General features: G+C 46.3%; 2 protein-coding genes across 4 annotated transcripts in view; one reads left to right on the forward strand and one right to left on the reverse strand.

Annotated features, from left to right (window-relative positions):
• The first annotated feature begins 3,097 nt into the window (after positions 1-3,097).
• LOC311114968 (serine/threonine-protein kinase 26-like) lies at positions 3,098-14,982 on the forward strand. 3 transcript variants are annotated; one of them, XM_084190188.1, is made up of 13 exons: positions 3,098-3,345; positions 3,458-3,562; positions 8,157-8,273; positions 8,492-8,605; positions 8,850-8,906; positions 8,986-9,094; positions 10,657-10,814; positions 12,100-12,285; positions 13,025-13,170; positions 13,297-13,396; positions 13,497-13,559; positions 13,633-13,769; positions 13,898-14,982. In XM_084190188.1, the coding sequence occupies exons 2-13, from the start codon at positions 3,536-3,538 to the stop codon at positions 13,911-13,913; spliced, it is 1,230 nt and encodes a 409-aa protein (XP_084046314.1). In that variant the 5' UTR covers positions 3,098-3,345; positions 3,458-3,535; the 3' UTR covers positions 13,914-14,982. The 3 variants fall into 3 exon arrangements, with proteins under 3 accessions (XP_084046314.1, XP_084046313.1, XP_084046315.1); XM_084190187.1 differs by lacking the exon at positions 3,098-3,345 and having other exon boundaries at positions 3,463-3,562; positions 13,297-13,414; XM_084190189.1 differs by lacking the exons at positions 3,098-3,345; positions 3,458-3,562 and adding an exon at positions 4,348-4,431 and having other exon boundaries at positions 13,297-13,414.
• A 1,000-nt stretch (positions 14,983-15,982) lies between these two features.
• Positions 15,983-21,341, reverse strand: part of LOC311114967 (FERM domain-containing protein 7-like) — a gene marked incomplete at both ends in the record, with an annotated part of 23,671 nt that continues 18,312 nt past the window's right edge. The window contains one exon of the mRNA XM_084190186.1: positions 15,983-17,116. Coding sequence (XP_084046312.1) covers positions 15,983-17,116 — 1,134 coding nt within the window. The remainder of the gene's footprint in view (positions 17,117-21,341) is intronic.

Raw genomic sequence — 21,341 nt, forward strand, 5'->3', positions numbered from 1 at the left:
AGAGATACTGGGGTGCAAAAGAGCAAAATAAATAATATAGGGATGAGGTAGTTGGGTGGGCTAATTTCGGATGGGCTGTGTACAGGTGCAGTGATCGGTAAGGTGCTCTGACAACTGATGCTTAAAGTTATTAAGGGAGATAAGAGTCTCCAGCTTCAGAGATTTTTGCAATTCGTTCCAGTCATTGGCAGCAGAGAACTGGAAGGAATGGCGGCCAAAGGAGGTGTTGGCTTTGGGAATGACCAGTGAGATATACCTGCTGGAGCGTAGACTACGGGTGGGTGCTGCTATGGTGACCAATGAGCTAAGATAAGGCGGGGATTTGCCTAGCAGTGATTTATAGATGGCCTGGAGCCAGTGGGTTTGACGACGAACATGTAGTGAGGACCAGCCAACAAGAGCGTACAGGTCACAGTGGTGGGTAGTGTATGGGGCTTTGGAGACAAAACGGATGGCACTGTGATAGACTACATCCAATTTGCTGAGTAGAGTGTTGGAGGCTATTTTGTAAATTACATCGCCGAAGTCAAGGATCGGTAGGATAGTCAGTTTTACGAGGGCATGTTTGGCAGCATGAGTGAAGGAGGCTTTATTGCGAAATAGGAAGCCGATTCTAGATTTAACTTTGGATTGGAGATTCTTTATGTGAGTCTGGAAGTTGAGTTTACAGTCTAACCAGACACCTAGGTATTTGTAGTTGTCCACATACTCTAGGTCAGACCCGTCGAGAGTGGTGATTCTAGTCGGGTGGGCGGGTGCCAGCAGCGTTCGATTGAAAAGCATGCATTTAGTTTTACTAGTGTTTAAGAGCAGTTGGAGGCTACTGAAGGATTGTTGTATGGCATTGAAGCTCGTTTGGAGGTTTGTTAACACAGTGTCCAATGAAGGGCCAGATGTATACAAAATGGTGTCGTCTGCGTAGAGGTGGATCAGAGAGTCACCAGCAGCAAGAGCGACATCATTGATATACACGGAGAAAAGTGTCGGCCCAAGAATTGAACCCTGTGGCACCCCCATAGAGACTGCCATAGGTCCAGACAACAGGCCCTCCGATTTGACACACTGAACTCTATCTGAGAATCCCCGAGCAGGTGGAAAAATCTGCCTTTCTGCCCTTGAGCAAGGCAGTTAACCCGCGCAACAACTGCTCCCTGGGCGCCATGGATGTTTATTAAGGCAGTCCCCCCGCACCTCTCTGATTCAGAGGGTTTGGGTTAGATGCGGAAGACACATTTGGATTGAATGTTTTCAACCGACTAGGTTTCCCTTTTTCACCTATTATATTTTCTAAACGTAATCAATGTTCTTCCCAACTGAAGGAATAAAATATTTGTAATGAAGCATTTTGAAAGTCTAGTGTTTTGTACTCATGGCGTGCAAATGTAGCCAAGTGTCTCCCATATGCGTCAATTCATCTTTGGAGCAATTTATTTGAGCTAAAAAAAAATAGTGATGATTTAAAGCACTATTTTAGTTAGTCAGTTATTCCTTAGATAGTTTAGTATGAAGATATGTAGATACTGCTTCTCCAATTGTAGGCGATGTCATGGCAACATTGGCTACCTAAGCTCATGCGCAGAAACGCCATCGGATCTAACGGTCATCTTACACCGAACTATAACCCAATGAGCATCAGTTCAACGTCTAGTTTTGATTTACATTTGGTTGAGTTGTCAACTAATGTGAATTCAACGTAAAATCAATAAAACATGACACCATGTCATTGGAATTAGTAAAAATAAATAAAAAAATGAATCAAATTTCCACGTTGATTCAATATCATCACAGATTATTTTGTGTTGAAATGACGTGGAAACAACATTGACTCAAACAGTTTGTGCCCAGTGGGGCATGTGCAGGCTGTCAAATCAAAGAAACTCCTTCGATGTAAAGTTATTTTGGGCGAAAATGAAAAGGCGTCAGTTTGTCAATTTCACCAGGTTGGAGTAACAACAAGTTCAGCTACTTAAGACATTGGATAGAATATAGGTTGTTCCTTTAGATTTCTCAGGACGTTTTTTTTTACTTCTCTCATTGACTTCTCAAACCCAAACTCTGGTCTGGTCTCAAAACATACCTGGAGCTGGTCATACCAGTTACCACTAGTGTTCTACACTCATCTCTCCCTCCCTCCCCTCCCTCTCTCACGTCTCTCTCTCCCTCCCTCTCTCCCTCTATCTCCCTCCATTACTCTCTCTCTTCCCCTCTTCTCCCTCCCTCATCTCTCCCTCTCTCTCCCTCCCTCCTCTCGCTCATCTCTCCCTCCCTCCCCTCCCTCCTCTCGCTCATCTCTCCCTCTCTCTCCCTCCCTCCTCTCGCTTATCTCTCCCTCCCTCCCCTCCCTCCCTCTCTCCATCTCTCCCTCTCTCTCCCTCCCCTCCCTCTCTCACATCTCTCTCCCTCCCTCCTCTCGCTTATCTCTCCCTCCCTCCCCTCCCTCTCTCACGTCTCTCTCTCCCTCCCTCCCCTCTTCTCTCACGTCTCTCTCTTCCTCCCTCCTCTCGCTTATCTCTCCCTCCCTCCCCTCCCTCTCTCACGTCTCTCTCTCCCTCCCTCCCCTCTTCTCTCACGTCTCTCTCTCCCTCCCTCCTCTCGCTCATCTCTCCCTGTGTTAAAGTAGTGTTCCACACTTATCTCACCAGAAGGTGGCAGCCTTGTTTCAGTTTTCAAACTTCCACTCCATGAGCTCTGTGAAGTAGTTCCTGTGAGATCTATCTATCTATCTATCTATCTATCTATCTATCTATCTATCTATCTATCTATCTATCTATCTATCTATCTATCTATCTATCTATCTATCTATCTATCTATCTATCTATCTATCTATCTAGTAGTTCTTGTGAGATCGATCTATCTATCTATCTATCTATCTATCTATCTATCTATCTATCTATCTATCTATCTATCTATCTATCTATCTATCTATCTATCTATCTATCTAGTAGTTCCTGTGAGATCTATCTATCTATCTATCTGTCTATCTATCTATCTATCTATCTATCTATCTATCTAGTAGTTCCTGTGAGATCTATCTATCTATCTATCTAGTAGTTCCTGTGAGATCTATCTATCTATCTCCCTCCGACAATACAGCTCCACCCTAAAGCATAGCACCCAACTGGCCGCAGCATGCTAGCTGATCCTACTTGCAGTAAACTACCTGACCCCGAGTCATAGCGCTGGCATTCACAACCACACTGACTGACTTGTCTTGAACCAACACGGAGCAGGATTCACGAGTCAAACTTCTTTTCACGTGGATAGTCGAGTAAGACAATTCAAGTGGAACTTTATTTTAGTTTTTGAAGCCTACTCTGGGCGCTAGGGAGAGAGCGGCTGTGTTGGGTGAGTGAAGAAAGCATAACAAGACACGAATGGTTGACGATTTACAAATACGCCTGTTGTGAAAGACGTTCTGCTGCGTGTGTTTTTTAACCGTGTTAATGTTTGATTTCAGAGCTCTACAAGGCAGAGAGAAGGAGGTAGAATAGGAGTGGGAGGTCAGTTGGTGGAGTCGAGGTAGGAACACGGGAGAATGGAGGTGCAGGTGCCAGGAATGCAGGTAAGAACAAACTCTGCTATCAAACCGTTTTATCCGTTCGTGTTTGGATTTTTACTCTGATGTATAACGTTGATCTGTGAACTGTTGCTGGGCTTTTTTGCGAGTTTGTAGGAAGAAGCACAGTAGACTAGACACACAGGTGGACGAGGACAGGTGAATGACATACCGTAGCCTACAGCTTTTGAGCTTTTGAAGTAGCCAATAGAAATTGAACATCGAATTGACTGTCCAGCTGCCTGCAGTGATCTCTTTCTAACTGATGTAATGTATTAGGGCCGCACCTGTTTTGCCTTGCATTTAATGTTCTATCTTGTCTGCTAAATGGCATATCATATCATATCATATCATATTGTATGACTGACTATACAGCCGGAGGAGAGGGTTGTGTGTGTGTTCAGTGGCTCATTGTAACGTCACCAAGTGACACACCTTTGTTAGTGTATTGTTGTCTGTTATGATATGTCCCATTATGACATCACTGTCAACGGTTCACCTCTGTGTTACTTCTGGTGCAGCATGGAGCCAGACACAGTTATTTATTGCAAACAAATAGAATGGACTGTATGTATCGGGGGAGGTGTGTGTGTGTGTGTGTGTACATGCCCTTGCCTGCAGTGTGTTTCCTCCTTCCTCCAGCTGGGTGACCCTAAGCTAGGGTCTACGGGTCAGTGTGCTCTGTGATAAAACACCGTCCGGGTGCATCTCAAATGGCACTCTATATCCCTACGTAGCGCACCACTTTTCAGAAGTAGTCCACTAGGGAATTGGGTTGCCACTTGGTAGACGCACTGCTGGACCTTCCGTCTGTAGATAAGCCAACACATGGCCATTCAGATGGATTCTCTTCACAAAGGGACATAACATTTATGGTAGGAATTTGTGATTGATTGTTATTCATGTGAATTTCTGTTTGAATTCTCTCTCTCTCTCTCTCTCTCTCTCTCTCTCTCTCTCTCTCTCTCTCTCTCTCTCTCTCTCTCTCTCTCTCTCTCTCTCTCTCTCCTCTCCTCCTCCCCCCCCCCCCACTCACAAATTTTGACCCAAGTTCTCAACAGCAGTGTGAATCACCCTTTAACCCATACAGTCATAAAAACAAGGTGTTATATTGCATGAGGAAGTTATTGGAGATATTTCCCTGGAATATCTCTCCAAATAAGTCTGTGATCCTGTGTCTTCTGCTATTTGGAAGTCAAGATGTCCGGTTCCTACTGCAATGGAGTCCTCATTCATATTGTTCCAAATCTAGAGTGTTTTGTCTTTATGACATCACATAAATCTGTGTTTAGGACTGTGATGTCACAAAGGGCTCTGATTATGACATCATAAAAGCTGTTGAACTTTCCCTCGCCTCCCCATTATAAATGGTTTATTACTGACACTAGAAAGTATGAAGAGAGAACGCAAAGTCCAAGCTCTCGCTCTATCTGGATTTTATAGGGAAATGTGATTGGTAGCTCTGTTATGTCACAATGGGTATTTGCATAGCAGTCTGCCGTACTCCCCCCATTGGCTACAGCAGGTGTATAAAAGAAGCTGGTTATTTTTAACCTTGGTCAGACCACTACAGGTGCTGAGCTGAACACAGCTCCTGCTGCAAGCTGCAGTCTGTAATTCAAACAACAACAAAACATCCACCCTGATGTTTTGATACTTTAAACAACGTTTTGAAGCTGCAAAGTCTTTCTTTACAATTGCATTGTTTACAAACAGTGGACTAAATAAAACAAGCTTATATTTTTTTGTTTCTGATGGGGTAAGACAGTTGAACTAAGTTTTGTTTAGTTATATATAATTTACTTCAGTCCAAAACTCTTATGTACAAATCACAGATTGTACCTTTGACCACAGATCTAGGATCAGTTCAACATCCCCTAACCATTAGAGAGGGACCAAACACAAAACTGACCTAAAATCAGCTTCTAGAAGGGAAACCTCACCCTATAACCCACAGTTATATGTTATTCTACTCTATTTCACCAAGCAGGATCACTGAGTTAGCTGGATAACTTTAGACTGTAGGATCACTGAGTTAGCTGGATAACTTTAGACCGCAGGATCACTGAGTTAGCTGGATAACTTTAGACTGTAGGATCACTGAGTTAGCTGGATAACTTTAGACTGTAGGATCACTGAGTTAGCTGGATAACTTTAGACCGCAGGATCACTGAGTTAGCTGGATAACTTTAGACTGTAGGATCACTGAGTTAGCTGGATAACTTTAGACCGCAGGATCACTGAGTTAGCTGGATAACTTTAGACTGTAGGATCACTGAGTTAGCTGGATAACTTTAGACCGCAGGATCACTGAGTTAGCTGGATAACTTTAGACCGCAGGATCACTGAGTTAGCTGGATAACTTTAGACCGCAGGATCACTGAGTTAGCTGGATAACTTTAGACCGCAGGATCACTGAGTTAGCTGGATAACTTTAGACCGCAGGATCACTGAGTTAGCTGGATAACTTTAGACCAAAACTAAAGAAAACCTCTACAGTGATTATGGGCAACCTCTTCTACTCCGCTATTCTATTTCACTAAACAAACCTAGGCTTTTTTGGTGAAGAACCAGAACAAAGCAGAAACCAGCTACAGTTGAAGACTGGTTAGTAAGAGTCAGCTGTTGTCTCTTCCAGGTTATTAGAGAATACATGGGAATATATTTAGACCTATTATTAGGCGTTCAACAACGCGTGTTCTTCCCCCCAAAATCCCCACAACAATAGTAAAACAAGGGAAATTCTACCTTGTGGGGATATTTCCCACGTCCCAATGAGGACAGAGGATATTTTAAGTTTAGGGTTAGAGTTAGGGTTAGGGGTTAGGGGTTAGGGGTTAAGCAAAATAGGATTTTGAATGGAAAGACATTGTAGGTCCCCATGACGATAGAAGAACATAACGAGTGTGTGTGTGTGTGTGTGTGTGTGTGTGTGTGTGTGTGTGTGTGTGTGTGTGTGTGTCACAGTGTGGTGCTAGCATAAGAAGAGAGGACACACACATGAGAAGGATGCAGACATGTTAACACACACTGAGATGTATCAACACCACCACTAATCTATCACGCACCTAACTCACCCACTGTCCTAAACACCTAACTCACCCACTACAGTCTGTCTGATGAGAGAGAGAGAGAGAGAGAGAGAGAGAGACCACTACAGTCTGTCTGTCTGAACTAGAAGGATGACACGTTCCTTATTAGACATTGTTAATGTTAGTTAGCTCATATACCAGAACACACACACACACCTTCCTTATTACATTGTTTTAAGATAGACAAGAAGCCGTTTAAACTCTCTCCCATCATCTTTCCCTGCTCCTCCCTCTCTTCTTCCCCTTCTTCCCATCCCCCTCCCCTTCTCCCCATCACCCTCCCCATCTCCCTCCCCTTCTATCACCCTCCCCTTCTCCCCCATCTCCCTCCCCTTCTATCACCCTCCCCTTCTCCCCATCCCCTTCTCCCCCATCACCCTCCCCATCCCCCTCCCCTTCTCCCCCATCCCCTTCTCCCCCCTCCCCCATCACCCTCCCCTTCTACCACCCTCCCCTTCTCCCCCATCCCCTTCTCCCCCATCCCCCTCCCCTTCTATCACCCTCCCCTTCTCCCCATCCCCTTCTCCCCCATCCCCCTCCCCTTCTCCCCCTTCCCTTCTCCCCATCCCCTTCTCCCCATCCCCTTCTCCCCATCACCTTCCCCTTCTCCCCATCACCCTCCCCTTCTCCCCATCACCCTCCCCTTCTCCCTTCTCCCCATCCCCCTCCCCTTCTCCCCCATCCCCCTCCCCTTCTCCCCCATCACACTCCCCTTCTCCCCATCCCCCTCCCCTTCTCCCCCATCCCCTTCTCCCCCATCACCCTCCCCTTCTCCCCCATCACCCTCCCCTTCTCCCCATCCCCTTCCCCTTCTCCCCCATCACCCTCCCCTTCTCCCCATCCCCTTCCCCTTCTCCCCCATCACCCTCCCCTTCTCCCCCTTCCCCTTCTCCCCATCACCCCCCCCCTTCTCCCCCCTCCCCTTCTCACCCCCTCCCCTTCTCCCCCATCACCCTCCCCTTCTCCCCCCTCCCCTTCTCCCCCATCACCCTCCCCTTCTCCCCCATCACCCTCCCCTTCTCCCCCATCACCCTCCCCTTCTCCCCCATCACCCTCCCCTTCTCCCCCATCACCCTCCCCTTCTCCCCCATCACCCTCCCCTTCTCCCCCATCACCCTCCCCTTCTCCCCTTCTCCCCCATCACCCTCCCCTTCTCCCCCATCACCCTCCCCTTCTCCCCCTCCCCTTCTCCCCCATCACCCTCCCCTTCTCCCCCTTCTCCCTCATCCCCTTCTCCCCATCACCCTCCCCTTCTCCCCTTCTCCCCCCTCCCCTTCTCCCCCATCACCCTCCCCTTCTCCCCCATCACCCTCCCCTTCTCCCCCATCACCCTCCCCTTCTCCCCCATCACCCTCCCCTTCTCCCCATCACCCTCCCCTTCTCCCCCATCACCCTCCCCTTCTCCCCCATCCCCTTCCCCTTCTCCCCCATCACCCTCCCCTTCTCCCCCATCCCCCTCCCCTTCTCCCCCCTCCCCTTCTCCCCCATCCCCTTCTCCCCCATCCCAGAGGTCCCAGGTAGACCCTGAGGAACTTTTCACCAAGTTGGAGCGAATCGGTAAAGGATCATTTGGTGAGGTCTTCAAAGGCATCGATAATCGCACCCAGAGTGTAGTAGCCATTAAGGTAAGATGCAGTACTAAGCCATTATGAGCAGTGTCCTTCATAAACATCACCAAGAAACGTTCAATATGTCTAAAATATGTTGCTTCTTTAAGACGATACATCTGGAAGAGGCTGAAATATGTTGCTTCTTTAAGATGATAAATATGGAAGAGGCTGAAATATGTTGCTTCTTTAAGACGATAAATCTGGAAGAGGCTGAAATATGTTGCTTCTTTAAGACGATAGATCTGGAAGAGGCTGAAGATGAGATTGAAGATATACAACAGGAGATCACTGTACTGAGTCAATGTGACAGTCCCTATGTCACCAAGTACTATGGGTCATACCTAAAGGTGAGGATAGGAACACACACACACACACACACACACACATATATACACACACACACACACACGCATACACACACACACACACACATACACACACACACACGCATACACACACACGCATACACACACACACACACACACACATATACACACACATACACACACACACACACACACATACACACACACACACACACACACATACACACACACACACTGCAGCTATAACTCTCTCTCTGTCTCTCAGGGCAGTAAACTATGGATCATCATGGAGTATCTAGGTGGGGGTTCAGCTCTAGACTTGGTAAGTGTGTGTGTGTGGATGGTTACTTTTATGAAAGTGTGATCTGTGATGTGTGTGTGTGTGTGATGTGTGTGTCCAGTTGCGTGCAGGTCCGTTTGATGAGTGCCAGATTGCCACCATGCTGAAGGAGATTCTGAAGGGTCTGGATTATCTCCACTCAGAGAAGAAGATACACCGAGATATCAAAGGTAGGAGTGTGTGTGTGTGTTGCTCTTAGTTAAATGTGGTGTTGTACAGGAGTGTGTATCTCTGTGTGTGGAGCTAAAACCAGTAGTTTTTTTTTTTACCTGCTACACTCACTGGAAGCGTAACTTTTTTTGGGGGGGGCCAGCGTGAACAGAGTGCTTTATCAAGTGTTGCCGCGGCCATGAGCGTCTTACTTGAAAATAGTTACTTGAAAAATAGATAATGATTTAACTCTCAGCGGTGCTTGTGCCCAGGGTTCATTATTGTTAACTCACACTGCAAAACTCTAGGGGGTTAAATAAACTGAACAAAAAAATATAAACGCAACATGTAAAGTGTTGGTCCCATGTTTCATGAGCTGAAATAAAAGATCCAAGAAATATTCCATACGCACAAAAAGCTTATTTCTCTCAAATTTTGGGCACAAATTTGTTTACATCCCTGTCAGTGAGCATTTCTCCTTTGCCAAGATAATCCATCCACCTGACAGGTGTGGCATATCAAGAAGCTGATTAAACAGCATGATCATTACACAGGTGCACCTTGTGCTGGGGACAATAAAAGGACACTCTAAAATGTACAGTTTTGTCACACAACACAATGCCACAGATGTCTCAAGTTTTGAGGGAGTGTGTAATTGGCATGCTGACTGCAGGAATGTCCACCAGAGCTGTTGCCAGATAACTGAATGTTGATTTCTCTACCATAAGCCGCCTCAACGTCGTTTTAGAGAATTTGGCATTACGTCCAACCGGCCTCACAACCACAGACCACGTGTATGGTGTTGTTGGGTGAGTGGTTTGATGATGTGAACGTTGTAAACAGAGTGCCCCATGGTGGCTGTGGGGTTATGGTATGGGCAGGCATAAGCTACGGACAACGAACACAATTGCATTTTATCGATGGCAATTTGAATGCACAGAAATACCGTGACGAGATCCTGAGGCCCATTGTCGTGCCATTCATCTGCCACCATCACCTCATGTTTCAGCATGATAATGCACGGCCCCATGTTGCAAGGATCTGTACACAACTCCTGGAAGCTGAAAATGTTCCAGTTCTTCCATGGCCTGCATACACACCAGACATGTCACCCATTGAGCATGTTTGGGATGCTCTGGATCGACGTGTACGACAGCATGTTCCAGTTCCCGCCAATATCCAGCAACTTGGTACAGCCATTGAAGAGGAGTGGGACAACATTCCACAGGCCACAATCAACAGTCTGATTAACTCTATGTGAAGGAGATGTGTCGCGCTGCATGAGGCAAATGGTGGTCACACCAGATACTGACTGGTTTTCTGATCCATGCCCCCACCTTTTTTTTAAAGGTATCTGTGACCAACAGATGCATATCTGTATTCCCAGTCATGTGAAATCCATAGATTAGGGCCTAATGAATTTATTTCAATTTACTGATTTCATTATATGAACTGTAACTCAGTAAAATCTTTGAAATTGTTGCATGTTGCATTTGATATTTTTGTTCAGGATAACTCACACTGCAAAAGGGAAATGTCTCCAGTAAATGTATTTGGTGTGTGTCCCTCCCCCTCTCTGTAGCTGCCAATGTCCTTCTCTCTGAGCACGGGGAGGTGAAGCTAGCAGACTTTGGAGTGGCTGGACAGCTGACAGACACGCAGATAAAGAGGGAGACATTTGTAGGGACACCATTCTGGATGGCACCGGAAGTCATACAACAGTCTGCTTACGATCAAAAGGTAGAGAGAGACGCCTCTTTCCTTTGTCTCTCTGAGCTGGTTGGCTTAGGTTGCTTTGTGTCTAGGAGGGTGGTGTGGTTAGGTTAGGTTGCTTTGTGTCTAGGAGGGGGGTTAGGTTAGGTTGCTTTGTGTCTAGGAGGGTGGTTAGTTTAGGTTAGGTTGCTTTGTGTCTAGGAGGGTGGTGTGGTTAGGTTGCTTTGTGTCTAGGTAGGTGGTTAGGTTAGGTTGCTTTGTGTCTAGGAGGGGGGTTAGGTTAGGTTGCTTTGTGTCTAGGAGGGGGGTTAGGTTAGGTTGCTTTGTGTCTAGGAGGGGGGTTAGGTTAGGTTAGTTTGCTTTGTGTCTAGGAGGGGGGTTAGGTTAGGTTGCTTTGTGTCTAGGAGGGGGGTTAGGTTAGGTTAGTTTGCTTTGTGTCTAGGAGGGGGGTTAGGTTAGGTTAGGTTGCTTTGTGTCTAGGAGGGGGGTTAGGTTAGGTTGCTTTGTGTCTAGGAGGGTGGTGTGGTTAGGTTGCTTTGTGTCTAGGAGGGGGGTTAGGTTAGGTTGCTTTGTGTCTAGGAGGGGGGTTAGGTTAGGTTAGGTTGCTTTGTGTCTAGGAGGGTGGTGTGGTTGAGTCAGTGTGTGTGTGTGTGTGTGTGTGTGTGTGTATGGTTGAGTGTCTAGGAGGGTGGTGTGGTTGAGTCAGTGTGTATATGGTTGACCTTTCAACTTTATATGCCATTAAGTGTCAGGGAGGGAGTGAAAGACTTGTGTTTGTGTGTAATGGAGTGTATCTGAATACTCTGTCATTAGAGTCCTATCTAGAGAGACCCCCCCTTCTCCAGGCTGATATCTGGTATCACTACTCCAGAGATAAAGGCCAACCTCCTAATAGTGATATGAACCCTGTGGTTGTTGTTGTTTAAATGTTCAACCCTGTGGTTGTTGTTGTTTAAATGTTCAACCCTGTGGTTGTTGTTGTTTAAATGTTCAACCCTGTGGTGGTTGTTGTTGTTTAAATGTTCAACCCTGTGGTTGTTTAAATGTTCAACCCTGTTGTTGTTTAAATGTTCAACCCTGTTGTTGTTTAAATGTTCAACCCTGTGGTTGTTGTTGTTTAAATGTTCAACCCTGTTGTTGTTTAAATGTTCAACCCTGTTGTTGTTTAAATGTTCAACCCTGTTGTTGTTTAAATGTTCAACCCTGTGGTTGTTGTTGTTTAAATGTTCAAATCCTGTGGTTGTTGTTGTTGTTTAAATGTTCAACCCTGTGGTGGTTGTTGTTCTGTTCATTCTCCCCCCCCCCCCTCTAGGCTGATATCTGGTCTTTGGGTATAACAGCGATAGAGCTAGCTAAAGGAGAGCCTCCAAACAGTGACATACACCCTATGAGAGTTCTCTTCCTGATCCCGAAGAGCAGTCCCCCCTCCCTCGGGGGAGATTTCTCCAAGAGCTTCAAGGAGTTCACTGACTCCTGTCTCAATAAGGATCCAGTCTTCGTAAGTACATTGGAGGCGGGGGGGGGGGGGGGGGGGGGCGTGTCCATGGGTTTACTTCCTTCCTTTTGTCCTCATCTCCTTGTCTCTTTCTCAAAAAAACGAATTTTGATGAGAGAAGATCTGAGGTTGCTCCCTGCTGATCTTCATCCGTGTGAAAGGATGTCAGGAATCGAGGAAATACAATTGAGATTCAACCTGTGTGAGACATCTTGCTTGTTGCTGCCACCTGTTGGTTGAATATATTTTGCTTCGCTACCCAATTCTTCTATTTATTTTCTCCTACCTTCTCTCTCCTCTTTCTCTCCTACTCTACTCCTTCTCTCTCCTCTTTCTCTCCTACTCTACTCCCTCCCTCTCTCTCCTCTTTCTCTCCTACTCTACTCCTTCTCTCTCCTCTTTCTCTCCTACTCTACTCCCTCCCTCTCTCTCCTCTTTCTTTCCTACTCTACTCCCTCCCTCTCTCTCCTCTTTCTCTCCTACTCTACTCCCTCCCTCCCTCTCCTCTTTCTCTCCTACTCTACTCCTTCTCTCTCCTCTTTCTCTCCTACTCTACTCCCTCCCTTTCTCTCCTCTTTCTCTCCTACTCCCTCCCTCCCTCTCCTCTTTCTCTCCTACTCTACTCCCTCCCTCTCTCTCCTCTTTCTCTCCTACTCTACTCCTTCTCTCTCCTCTTTCTCTCCTACTCTACTCCCTCCCTCCCTCTCCTCTTTCTCTCCTACTCCCTCCCTCCCTCCTCCAGAGACCCTCAGCCGGAGAGTTGTTGAAACATAAGTTCATAGTAAAGAACTGCAAGAAGACTTCCTACCTGACTGAACTGATAGACAGGTTTCAGAGATGGAAGACTGAAGAACACAGTGATGACGACTCTAGCTCAGACGACGATAGGTAGGTCTAGGGGTGGGGGGGGGGGTGAGGGGGGGGTGGTGTGTGTGGCGGGGGGGTGGTGTGTGTGTGGCGGGGGGTGAGGTGGGGGGTGGTGTGTGTGTGTAACCTTTTCATCTCTCTCCTCAGTGAGTCCAGTAACAAGGAGAACAGCCCGTCACAGCCCGAGTGGTCGTTCACCACCGTACGGAAGAAAGATAAGGACGTCAGGAAGGTGCTCAGTGGAGCGGTCAGTGTGTGTTGGTTGGTTCGTCTGCACAGAGGATTTCCTTGTTAACATCCCTAGCTAACCTCTCTCTCTCACGCTCCCCACCCCCCCCCCCCCCCAGGACCAAGACCAGGACCAAGAGCAGCACTTGAAGTCCATCAGTAAAGCCACAGTCTTCTCTGAGGTAAATATGCTTCATATGCATGTTGATATGTTCAGACAGTGTTATTGGACATTTCTGAATGTATATGTTGCAGCTGAGGTTTGATCACCGGGACGGTGCCGAACAGAGGCATGCTATAGAGGAGTTGGAGAGAAACATCCAGCTGGCTGAAGACGTCTGTCCTGGAGTCACAGACAAGATGGTCGCCAGGATCATAGCACGCTTCCAGAAGTAAGTCTCTCTCCTCTCATCCTCTCTCTCTCTCTCTCTCTCTCTCCCCCTCTCTCTTCTTCTGATAAATCTTTCTCTCTCCCCCCTCTCTCTCTCTCTTCTAATAAATCTCTCTCTCTCTCTCTCAGTTTCACTCCAACATAAAGGAGAAGAGATGGAAGGAGAGAGAGATTGGAGGTAGATTCCAGCTAAACGAAAGAGGGAAGAAAGAAGAAATGTAAAAGTTCAGTCTAGTCAAAAGTTTCGCTGTCTGTCCAAACACACACCCCAGTAATGTAACTAAACTATCTTGCTTTGCTGACTATCTTGGGTCTTAGCCACAGTGGAAAAGGCTACGATGTACTGTCTACCTCGACACATAGAGATGTACTTTCCCCAACCAGCTAGCTCGTCTGTTGCCTGTTCATTCACTGGGTATATTACTCATTAACTCTCAGCTGGTTACAAATCACTACCCGTCTAACCCCTTGCCCTTCGTCTTTTAACCCCCTCAATGTTAGCATGTCTGAAGGCTCTTGATAGGTATAATCAGTGTAGTGGTGGAGCTTCCACTATGTTGATTCGACCTTACAGATCGGAAAACATTGAAGGGTTAAGGCCAAGGAGACGGATAGGGATCCTAACCTAGGAGCCAGTGGAGTGTCAAAACGCTGTTCAGGAGTGTAGGGTTTTTGTTGACATTTATCCCCAGTGTTCTATTCCAGAATTCAGTTAGAATGTCATCCCACCAACATTCCAGTTCCGTAGCACCCATTCCAGTTCCGTAGCACCCATTCCAGTTCCGTAGCACCCATTCCAGTTCCGTAGCACCCACACCAGTGCCATCTAGAGTCGTTTTTCACATTTCCTCCACATTTTCAACAAAATTAAAAACTCATGGACCTGCTTTTTAACGTTACCTGTATATTGGATACATTTAAATATTACATTTCTTGTTTTTATATGGGATTAGTAGATCACACATATCTAATTTGTCTGGGAAATTTAGAAAATGTTGCATGATCCATTTTTAGATTTCAATAGATGTTGAAAGAGTAATGTTGTAAATATAGTTTGATAAAAAAAAATTATACGTTTATTGGTAACAGTAAAGAGTGTGTCGGGAGAAATGCTGAGGGGAAGATGTGTGCTTGTGTTTAACAATCTTTTGTGTATGTTTTAAAGTTCATTTGTGTGGGATTTTTTTGGAATAAATATTACATTTTGGCCTTAACATTTGTGTGTTGCAGTGTTTTCGGCTACGTGCTGCTTTGTTAGTCAAAGCCTCTGAATCGATGTAGTTAAAATGTTTAGTAAAATGGGTATTGATTTTATATCCAGAGGGACGTATTCAAAAAGTGTCTCAAAGTAGAAATGCTGATCTAGCATCAGGTCCATATCAGGGTTTGGGGTCAATTCCATTTCAATTCGAGTAAATAAAAAAATAAAAAAATAACCAAACTCCAATTCAAATGTTTCCTCCATTGAAAAGCATTGAAGAGAATTGCAATTGTAATGTTGGTTTACTTCCTGAATTTAAATGGAATTGACCCCAACCCTGCTCCATATAATATTTTATTTATTATGATCTGAAAGATAAAACTGATTTTCTAGATTAGCACTCCACTTCTGATCAACTCTATGCGAAGGAGATGTGTAGCGCTGCGAGAGGCAAATTGCGGTCACAACAGATACTGACTGGTTTTCTGATCCACGCCCTTACTTTTTTTTTTTTTTTTTTTTTTTAAGGTATCTGTGACCAACAGATGCATATCTGTATTCCCAGTCATGTGAAATACATAGATTAGGGCCTAATGCATTTTATTTCAATTGAGTGATATCCTTATATGAACTGTAACTCAGTAAAATCTTTGTAATTGTTGCATGCTGAGTAAAATTTTTGTTCAGTGTCGATGCTTTATGAATATGATGTTCAGATCATGTTCGTTCTCAAGTAAAGACACCGTGATCTTCATACAGATTACACACTTTATTGACAGATTAATTGAGACATGTACCAAAACCTTCAATCAAAACAGGATACGCTACTTTTTGTAAAGTTGTACAAAACGGGCACATGTCTGTAACCGAACGTTCAATTCAACACTGTATACGTTTTGGAGTGTCCATTCAATGTACAAAGCATCCTGAATACACCAAATGTCATCCTGACCACACACACACACACACACACACACACACACACACACACACACACGTCACACAACACTATTCTACAGTCTCAATTTGGTAATCCGAGGCTTCCCCTCTCCCCCACTGCTATACCTCTCCTCTTCCTCTTCCCCCTCCTCTTCCTCCTCCAGTTGTAAACTCCCAGAGGAGAACCTCATCCTAGCCAGAGCATTGGACCGTACCACTTTACCCAACGGGGGTGCTGGGCTGTAGTAGGGATAGAAGACCTCTGGGTCTGAATCGCTGTAGCTTCCACCGACTCCCCCTAGGACACACAGCGAGGTGGGCCGGTCTGGTAAGGGGGAGGAGTTTAGAGGCAGGTAGGAGGGTCTTTGTGGAGTCTGGTGACGTGACAGGTGGGGGTAGTAACCTAGGGGACGGAACTCAGAGGCGGGGTTGGAGGCGGGGACTACTCTGGGGAACTTGACGTCCGGTTGGCTGGTGGCACGACGAGGAAGTCCAGGCAGGAAGTTGGAGTCGTCGCTGTAATGCCCCGCCTCTATTCTCCCGACGTCCAATCTCCTGGCTGCGTTTCCGCTCGAGAGCCCGCCCTGGTAGACCCTGGCCAATCCCAGCCCGGATGGGCGGAGATTCCGCCTGAGTGGCGACAGGGAGGACGAATCAGAGCGTGAGTAGAGAGAAGGGCGTGTCAGCCCCTCCAACGGGGCGTGGTCTAAGCGGTGCATCTGCGGGAGACGCTCCAATGAGGTGACGGCGCCGTCCAAAAAGTAGGCCTGTCCGTGCGGATAACTGGCCAATGGGAATGTTGGAAGGACTGGATGGAACTTGTAAGCGGGGTTATTGGGATACAGGAGGACCAATTGCTGCGCGTCGGAGGCGGACTGGGGTTTGGGCCGACGTTTGGCCCTGCTGTTTCCATGGTAAACCCCTCCTCCGAATCTATGCCCGGCCCCTCCCTGCCGTTGCCCCCCCGCCCTCCTTTCCCCGATGTCTACCGATGTAGAGGCGGACTTTTGCTTAGGAGAGGCCGTTGATAGGTGGAAAGCTTGTGGGAGGCGGGACCGCTGGAGTTCCGTGGAGAAGACCACCTCGACAGCTGATTGGCTGCGTTTAGGGTTAGCTCCTCCCACTTCCCGTTGTCGTTCCACTTCCCCTTCGCTGTGAGCGAGGGCGTGGCCTCCGGGGCGCGGTAACGGGTGGTACTGCTTGTAGAGCTGGTGGAGAACATGATGTGGATGGACATGTTACCGTGGATTATTGAAATTGTCATTGGTAGGGTTGTCACGATACCAGTATTGCCTAGATACCGTAGTTGGAAACAAATTGTCTTATGTTGTCATCCAGAGTCACATTGTATTTATTTTCCAAGCTGTAGCACAAAATATTTTACATGAAGCAGGTTTTTAAAGGATCAAAGAGTTTAGACTGCTCTGTGTTTTACTCATGGCTGAAATTGCCACAGGGGATGGGGGGGACATGTCCCCAATATTCAGAACAGGTTGATTCATCCCACACAATAAAACATTTTTTTTATATAAAATAAAAGTATATGAACACATCATAGGCAATGGCAAAATGTGTAGAATTGCAGGAAATTAGCTTTAAAATGCTACATTTTCTCTCAGCCTCATAGCAAAATTTACATTTACATTTACATATTAGTCATTTAGCAGACGCTCTTATCCAGTGCATACATAAAATATATATTTTTTCATACTGTGTGGAATAGCAGGAAATTTGCTTTAAAACTGCAAAATGTTCTATCATCTTCATGGCAAAATGTATAGAATAGCATGAGATAAGCTATAAAACGAAATGCATTGGGAAAAACTCTGTTTTCCCCCCAAAAAAGAATTTGTTGTTAAACTGCTCCACGAGTTTAACAAGATGAAAACGCTGCTGGCGCTGACCCAGCACCCCTGGCAGGATAAAACGAACGCACACCAAAACACTACCACGTCATCCTCTGCGTTTCGTCATCAGAGGAAAAACTTTCAGAATGACAGAGTGGATATATCCCCCTCCATATCCCCCTCAGAATAACAGTGGATATATCCCCCTCCATATCCCCCTCAGAATGACAGTGGATATATCCCCCTCCATATCCCCCTCAGAATGACAGTGGATATATCCCCCTCCATATCCCCCTCAGAATGACAGTGGATATATCCCCCTCCATATCCCCCTCAGAATGACAGTGGATATATCCCCCTCCATATCCCCCTCAGAATGACAGTGGATATATCCCCCTCCATATCCCCCTCAAAATGACAGAGTGGATATATACCCCTCCATATCCCCCTCAGAATGACCGAGTGGATACTGACAGAATACAGTCGGAAGACAGACTCTGGAGTCGGCATCGACATTCAACGACACGTCAGTCTTTGTCAATGGTATGTTCACATTCAATTATTATATTGAAAACAAATGTGGCCATTAGGTAGGCCAACTACAACCATAATACAACTCAGTCTTCATCACTCATACCTTCATTACTTATCCTTCCACTTATAATAGGTTCTCAAAATACCCCTCCATATACCCCTCCATATTCCCCTCCATATATCCCTCCATATACCCCTCCATATTCCCCTCCATATACCCCTCCATATATCCCTCCATATACCCCTCCATATTCCCCTCCATATACCCCTCCATATTCCCCTCCATATTCCCCTCCATATACCCCTCCATATTCCCCTCCATATACCCCTCCATATATCCCTCCATATACCCCTCCATATTCCCCTCCATATACCCCTCCATATTCCCCTCCATATTCCCCTCCATATACCTCTCCATATTCCCCTCCATATACCCTCCATATATTCCCCTCCATATATTCCCCTCCATATTCCCCTCCATATACCCCTCCATATATCCCTCCATATTCCCCTCCATATACCCCTCCATATACCCCTCCATATTCCCCTCCATATACCCCTCCATATTCCCCTCCATATAGCCCTCCATATTCCCCTCCATATACCCTCCATATATCCCTCCATATACCCCTCCATATTCCCCTCCATATACCCCTCCATATATCCCTCCATATACCCCTCCATATATCCCTCCATATATCCCTCCATATATCCCTCCATATACCCCTCCATATACCCCTCCATATTCCCCTCGATATACCCCTCCATATTCCCCTCCATATACCCTCCATATTCCCCTCCATATACCCCTCCATATTCCCCTCCATATACTCCTCCATATTCCCCTCCATATACCCCTCCATATACCCCTCCATATTCCCCTCCATATACCCTCCATATATCCCTCCATATACCCCTCCATATTCCCCTCCATATTCCCCTCCATATTCCCCTCCATATACCCCTCCATATTCCCCTCCATATACCCTCCATATATCCCTCCATATACCCCTCCATATTCCCCTCCATATTCCCCTCCATATACCCCTCCATATACCCCTCCATATTCTCCTCCATATACCCCTCCATATTCTCCTCCATATACCCCTCCATATATCCCTCCATATACCCCTCCATATTCTCCTCCATATACCCCTCCATATACCCCTCCATATTCCCCTCCATATTCCCCTCCATATACCCCTCCATATTCTCCTCCATATAACCCTCCATATATCCCTCCATATTCCCCTCCATATACTCCTCCATATTCTCCTCCATATACCCCTCCATATTCCCCTCCATATACCCTCCATATACCCCTCCATATTCCCCTCCATATTCCCCTCCATATACCCCTCCATATACCCCTCCATATATCCCTCCATATTCCCCTCCATATACCCCTCCATATACCCCTCCATATATCCCTCCATATACCCCTCCATATATCCCGCCATATACCCCTCCATATTCCCCTCCATATACCCCTCCATATTCCCCTCCATATACCCCTCCATATACCCCTCCATATTCCCCTCCATATACCCCTCCATATTCCCCTCCATATACCCCGCCATATACCCCTCCATATTCCCCTCCATATACCCCTCCATATTCCCCTCCATATACCCCTCCATATACCCCTCCATATATCCCTCCATATTCCCCTCCATATTCCCCTCCATATACCCCTCCATATACCCCTCCATATTCCCCTCCATATTCCCCTCCATATACCCCTCCATATACCCCTCCATATTCTCCTCCATATACCCCTCCATATTCTCCTCCATATACCCCTCCATATTCTCCTCCATATACCCCTCCATATATCCCTCCATATACCCCTCCATATTCTCCTCCATATACCCCTCCATATACCCCTCCATATTCCCCTCCATATTCCCCTCCATATTCCCCTCCATATTCTCTTCCATATTCCCCTCCATATACCCCTCCATATTCTCCTCCATATACCCCTCCATATTCTCCTCCATATACCCCTCCATATATCCCTCCATATACCCCTCCATATTCTCCTCCATATACCCCTCCATATACCCCTCCATATTCCCCTCCATATTCCCCTCCATATACCCCTCCATATTCTCCTCCATATAACCCTCCATATATCCCTCCATATTCCCCTCCATATACCCTCCATATATCCCTCCATATACCCCTCCATATTCCCCTCCATATTCCCCTCCATATTCCCCTCCATATACCCCTCCATATTCCCCTCCATATACCCTCCATATATCCCTCCATATTCCCCTCCATATTCCCCTCCATATACCCCTCCATATACCCCTTCATATTCTCCTCCATATTCCCCTCCATATTCCCCTCCATATACCCCTCCATATTCTCCTCCATATTCCCCTCCATATACCCCTCCATATTCCCCTCCATATACCCCTCCATATACCCCTCCATATTCCCCTCCATATTCCCCTCCATATTCCGCTCCATATTCCCCTCCATATTTCCCTCCACATACCCCTCCATATTCTCCTCCATATTCCCCTCCCTATACCCCTCCATATTCAACTCCATATTCCCCTCCATATTCCCCTCCATATTCCCCTCCATATTCCCCTCCATATACCCCTCCATATTCTCCTCCATATTCCCCTCCATATTCCCCTCCATATTCCCCTCCATATACCCCTCCATATTCTCCTCCATATTCCCCTCCATATACCCCTCCATATTCTCCTCCATATACCCCTCCATATATCCCTCCATATTCCCCTCCATATTCCCCTCCATATACCCCTCCATATTCTCCTCCATATACCCCTCCACATTCTCCTCCATATACCCCTCCATATATCCCTCCATATACCCCTCCATATTCTCCTCCATATACCCCTCCATATACCCCTCCATATTCCCCTCCATATTCCCCTCCATATTCCCCTCCATATTCTCTTCCATATTCCCCTCCATATACCCCTCCATATTCTCCTCCATATACCCCTCCATATTCTCCTCCATATACCCCTCCATATATCCCTCCATATACCCCTCCATATTCTCCTCC

The sequence above is a fragment of the Coregonus lavaretus genome, assembly GCF_964263955.1.
Source record: "Coregonus lavaretus genome assembly, contig: HAP1_SCAFFOLD_249, whole genome shotgun sequence".
Lineage (NCBI taxonomy): Eukaryota > Metazoa > Chordata > Actinopteri > Salmoniformes > Salmonidae > Coregonus > Coregonus lavaretus.

Bases quoted from the DNA above. Each gene is read 5' to 3' on its own strand.
- LOC311114968 (XM_084190187.1), top strand. From the start codon at position 3,536: ATGGAGGTGCAGGTGCCAGGAATGCAG. The intron at 8,606-8,849 runs GTGAGGATAGGA...TCTGTCTCTCAG, and splicing joins ACTATGGGTCATACCTAAAG to GGCAGTAAACTATGGATCAT. The intron at 8,907-8,985 runs GTAAGTGTGTGT...GTGTGTGTCCAG, and splicing joins GGGGTTCAGCTCTAGACTTG to TTGCGTGCAGGTCCGTTTGA.